The sequence below is a fragment of the Saccostrea cucullata genome, unplaced genomic scaffold (assembly GCF_032062105.1).
Source record: "Saccostrea cucullata isolate Sc308-1 unplaced genomic scaffold, CSIRO_AGI_Scuc_v1 ctg903, whole genome shotgun sequence".
Lineage (NCBI taxonomy): Eukaryota > Metazoa > Mollusca > Bivalvia > Ostreida > Ostreidae > Saccostrea > Saccostrea cuccullata.
Genome location: NW_026920891.1, coordinates 1 through 5008, shown reverse-complemented (window position 1 = coordinate 5008; position 5008 = coordinate 1). Strand labels below are relative to the sequence as shown.

Genomic DNA, 5008 nt, shown 5'->3' with positions numbered 1-5008 from the left:
TATTTTGAATTTAAAACCTCAAGATAAGATCAGCATTTAAAAATGCGTAACAAACTAATTTAAATATGCATGCACGGTTGCAGTATGTTGAACAACATAGAAGTGTGCTTGCTGACCATGTCACATTGTCATTCCAACTTCGGGCACCTCTACTTCAGAAAATCTTCTTATATTTTATCAACAGCCTCTGTATAATGAGAAAGTTCTTCGTATGTGTTTGGTTTATCTAGAACGCCTAATTCTGTATAACTGGATCCGTCCCTAGTATGAAACAAAACATATAAATATGAAGAGAGTTTTAGGAATATTGATAAGGTTACCGATTGCAAATATAAATTTTCTGTAAAATCACATGTAAATAATGTTTTTGTGGGGATATAATTTCGTGGATAAAGAACTCTTAGGTCTGTATAATGGGATCCGTCCCTAGTATGAAACAAAACAATATGATCGATTCATTTGATATTGTTATTTTACGCTGAGTCGGCAATATTTCAGCAATATTTCGTCGGTATGTATTAAAATAATGTATGAACGGAAAACATGAATTTTAAGACATTTGATAAGGATGTGTGTTGCAATTAGAATAGAATATCACGTTTGAAAGGATATTAAAAATACGTACCCTTCACCAAAGGTTAATTTTCCTATCAAAAGAATAATAAAGTCAATTGAGTGATAAAAACCTCAATCGTTGTTCGTTATCTTTTTGTTAAACTAGAATGATACATACGTATGATTCGTTTCTGGGAAAATACTTGAAAGTTTTTTTTAACTACATAGAATTAAATTTTTTTAAAATAATATAACCATGAAAAGAATTATCTGCCCGAGAATTAATATTCAAATGACATTTAGATTTAATGGCTATGGGAACATTCTATCAGACCTGTACTTCCAGTAGCATCCATGTTTTTCATCTTTGTCCTTGAAGAGTTTTGCTTTAAAGAGAAATAAAGTCCATTCTGCCGTTATAGATAAAATGTCTGAAAATGATAAATAAATACGCAAAACCAAATACATCTGTAATATTCTAATTATTGTTTTATATTACATTACCTTTTCAGTTCCATCTAAAAAAAATAGCACAAAATAAAGTTTTTAGTTCTAAAAATAATTAATGTAATAGATCCAAAATATAAATTTCCCTTTTTGGTTTCTTTAAATGTATTTAGACAATAATGCTTTATGTTGTCATTCATACAATTTGTTAAACTTTAATCTGATTTTTTGAATAACCTACTTAATTACATGTGAAAGTAGCTAGTATATGCATATACTTTGGGGAACAATTTATCACATGAACTAAATTCACTCTTAAGATAGTTTTTGTAAGTATCACTGAGGGTATTGAGTTTGGTTTACTGATAACTTTGACCAATGATTCATAGTGTTTATTGCCAACAAGCGTTGATTTCAAGAATTAATTACACGTACTTACCATCTTTCCTCTTCCATATGATAAAGTTAAGAATACTTCCAGTCAGAACAAGGAATAAAGAGATCACAAGGCTGATAATGATACTGGTGGTATTTAGATCACAATTGTTGGACACAGTTCTGCTAGAAATAGATCCTGTAATTTGAAGTGTTCATTGAAAATTTGATACGATACATATTGAATAAAAGTTGGTTTGTTTTTTCTTTAAATTCTGAAAAAAATATTTGCAGAACCAAAAGGTAGCTAAATACATTGTAAAAAATGATTTTCTTTTTCCTAAAACACCAATTACTTCTGTGATGTAAAATAATATACAACACCTTCATCACAAAGAGGTCCTTGTAGCCCCTCTATACAGCCCTCGTCACAAATACCGGTGATGACGTCACATGTTCTGTTTCCGCCACAATAGGCCTTACAGTTTTCCTGGCAGTTTATACCAAAGTATCCTGCAGAACATTCTGGAATCATAACAATTTTTTTTCGAGGAGGCTATCACAATTCCAAGGTGATAATTTAAAATAAGATGAAAAAAAGAGAACATATACCTGTCATACATGTCGCACCATAAAATCCAGCAGAACACCCTTCCCCACAAGTTCCATTCAAGTGGTGACAATATGATCCACTGAGACAGTGACCACAGATCTGACGGCAGTCAACACCGTACGTACCTCCCTCACATTCTTAAAAAAATTAACAGGCCTTATCTTCTTATAGCAGGAAAATTGATAAAAAAAAAATTGTTAAATAAACGCACAAGGCGATATTTATGGACAGCAGGGCAATCTTCAAAAATATGTTTGGTTGTTCTTTCCCGACCTACTGGCTGGAAATAGCCGACTCAATTTTTTTTTCTTTTTCACATTTCAGGACATTATATTTTTTGTTACTTTTTCCCTCTTATCTCGTAAACAAATATGTTGACATTCCCTGGGGAAAATCATTCCCCGCCTACCTACCGACCCATTAATTTTACCCCGAGCACGGAAAGGGCAAGCGTTATGTCCGCCATTTTACATACCCAAATTTACTATTTTCTTTTATGTTCGCTTAGAGTATTTTATTCTTTTCGGATTTTTTTCTTCCTTTTTAGACAAGTAAAGAGAATAAAATTTTAAGAAATTTACATTTTTGACCAGGTAAACAATTGAACTTCTCAAATAAGAAAATGGCATTTTAGTAAGTATTGGACAATACTGAGTATTTAGCATATACTTTTCAGGTAATACTCTTGATATCAGAGAAAACATGAAAAGTGTTCTTTGCAGCGAATTATTCCTTAACACACGTCAAGACCTAAGATCAGAAATTGAGAACATACTTAAGTCAAAATTTTGATTTTCAATATCTCAATTTTCATTTAACATTTTATCTTTAAAAATGTAATTGTGCATAACACATCATTTCAATGATGAAAATTTTATTCTATCATCAAAACTTCTTTTAGAGTAATGTCGATTTTAAATACTGACTTTGGTCTGATCTCAGTTTATGGCCTTGGGGCCAGTAATATATATGATTCGAAGTATAATCCATACACTGTCCCCTTACTTACTCTGTGTACATTTTGATGTCTGCCAACCTGGTTTACATTTCTCCTTACACTCCCCTGTAAACCGGTCACATCTATTTGTAACAAAGCAATTCTCGTTGCATCTCTGGCGGCAATTCTTCCCATAAAATCCTGCAGAACATTCTAGGCAGAATCAAGAAGTAAAATTATAAAGTATATTAAATCTGTTAACACTTTATAAGATTTAAGATCTAAAATAGTTCATGAAGTACAGTCCCTGAAACTTTTTACTTTCCAACCTGAACGGTGAACAAACGCTGAACAAAGGGTGAACGAACGCAGAGCGAATGGTAAGTGAACGATGTGTGAACGCTGAATGCAACTTGGTGAACGATGTGTGAACGGAGAACGGTGAGCGAACGCAGAGAGCGAAAGGTGCGCAAACGCGGGCGCAAAGTGAACGGTGAACGAACGGTGAACGCAAGATGAATTTATTTATTCAGAATGCCTCAGGTCTTTTCCTTGCATTGAAACTATTCTGTTGTATTCTAATGTTAAGTGCTAAAATATCAATAAACAATATTAAAATAGATAAATGAATAAACAATTAAAACAATTTTTTCTTTTAAATCAATAGTTTAACAACACGAGTTTTTGCCGTAAAACGTGTAATTATTACCGAACATGTGTACACTGTAGGATAAAAGATAAAATTAATTTACTAATAAAACTAGAGGTACTGTGAGCAATTAGCTCACTAAATGATACCCCCCGCCTTCCATAATGTCCATGTGTTGCTATATATTGTTTCACGGTAATGTGTTAAGAGGAATAACTCGTCCTATCAAATGTTATCCAAAAGCATCTATATGTGACGTCATAGGTAAACTTATCATAGCAATGTCCGTGTTTTGCTACGGGAAACCTAAAATACGTTTCTAATAAAAAAAATAAAATAGGAGGTGCACAATGGCAATTTGTAATAAAGATTCTATGAAAGTTTTATTAAATTTCACTCACTAGTATAAGAGGAGTTGCGGATAAGAGATAAAGCGTAACAGATGGACGGACGGATGGACGGAAATCCCGATTACTATATAGCCTCCCACTTTTCAAGCGGAGGTATAATAAATATGCTTATTTTTATACTAATAAAATAATATGGACTTCAGAAGAGAAAACTACTTCTTATAGAATGAATTAATTACATTGTACAGTCCCTGAAACGTTCTACTTTCCCACCTGAACGGTGAACGAACGGTGAACGAAAATGAACGAACGATGAGTGAACGATGTGCGAATGCTGAACTCAACATGATGAACGATGTGTGAAGGGTGAGTGAACGCAGAGAGATAACGGAGCGCAAAGTGAACGGTGAACGCAAGATGAACGATTTATTTGGAATATGCCTACGATCTTTTTTTGGATGGATATTATACTATTCTATCAGGTATTGAAATATAAATAAACAATAAATTGATAAATATATATTAATTAATAAAAACTAATAATTAGAATGAATAAACAAATTTTATATTGAGTTATATTAATAATTTAAGTATCTTACAGCATTTTCATGACACGATGTATATTGCCGTAAAACATGTGTAATTGTTACCGTACGCGTGTAGTATAACAAATAAAATTAATCTACTGATAAAATGAATATGCTCTTTTAACTAATAAAACAATGTGGATTTTAGAAGAGAAAGCTACAAATTACAAAATGAATTAATTACAACGGTTATAACAAAGACAAAATGCGATTCCGTGTAAAAAAAAAAAAAAAATGAAAAAAAATTAAAATTACAAAGGTCTGCTAACTTGTTGTATAAATACACTGGTATTTTAAATTTTTAATGCAAAATATTATATCATTATGTTTCATTTTCATTTTTTATAATGATGTTTTTAGCAAATTTCTACATGCATTTGAAGACATTTCCTGGCCGTGATTATACTCGACACTTCAAGACGAGGAAAATAGGCATTCATATTGATTTGATTTTTTTAATAGAATATATTTTCAGAGTTAAATTAAGTAATATGC

General features: G+C 31.8%; 1 protein-coding gene across 2 annotated transcripts; it reads right to left on the bottom strand.

The window, feature by feature from the left end:
* Positions 1-3135, bottom strand: LOC134258586 (multiple epidermal growth factor-like domains protein 11). Of its 2 annotated transcripts, XM_062741136.1 has the most exons (7): positions 2996-3135; positions 1990-2127; positions 1762-1902; positions 1442-1576; positions 1060-1073; positions 890-941; positions 1-261 (listed from the first exon to the last, which is right to left on the bottom strand). In XM_062741136.1, the coding sequence occupies exons 1-7, from the start codon at positions 3120-3122 to the stop codon at positions 236-238; spliced, it is 633 nt and encodes a 210-aa protein (XP_062597120.1). In that variant the 5' UTR covers positions 3123-3135; the 3' UTR covers positions 1-235. The 2 variants fall into 2 exon arrangements, with proteins under 2 accessions (XP_062597120.1, XP_062597121.1); XM_062741137.1 differs by lacking the exon at positions 1442-1576.
* Between the last annotated feature and the right edge of the window lie 1873 nt (positions 3136-5008).

What these genes read in the sequence shown, in the direction of transcription:
- LOC134258586 (XM_062741136.1), bottom strand. Translation starts at nt 3,122, where the DNA reads ATGGGAAGAATTGCCGCCAGAGATGCAACGAGAATTGCTTTGTTACAA. An exon ending in TCAAAATGTACACAGAGTAA is followed by an intron (nt 2,128 to 2,995) that starts GTAAGGGGACAG and finishes AATTTTTTTAAG; the next exon opens with AATGTGAGGGAGGTACGTAC. An exon ending in TGGTGCGACATGTATGACAG is followed by an intron (nt 1,903 to 1,989) that starts GTATATGTTCTC and finishes TTATGATTCCAG; the next exon opens with AATGTTCTGCAGGATACTTT.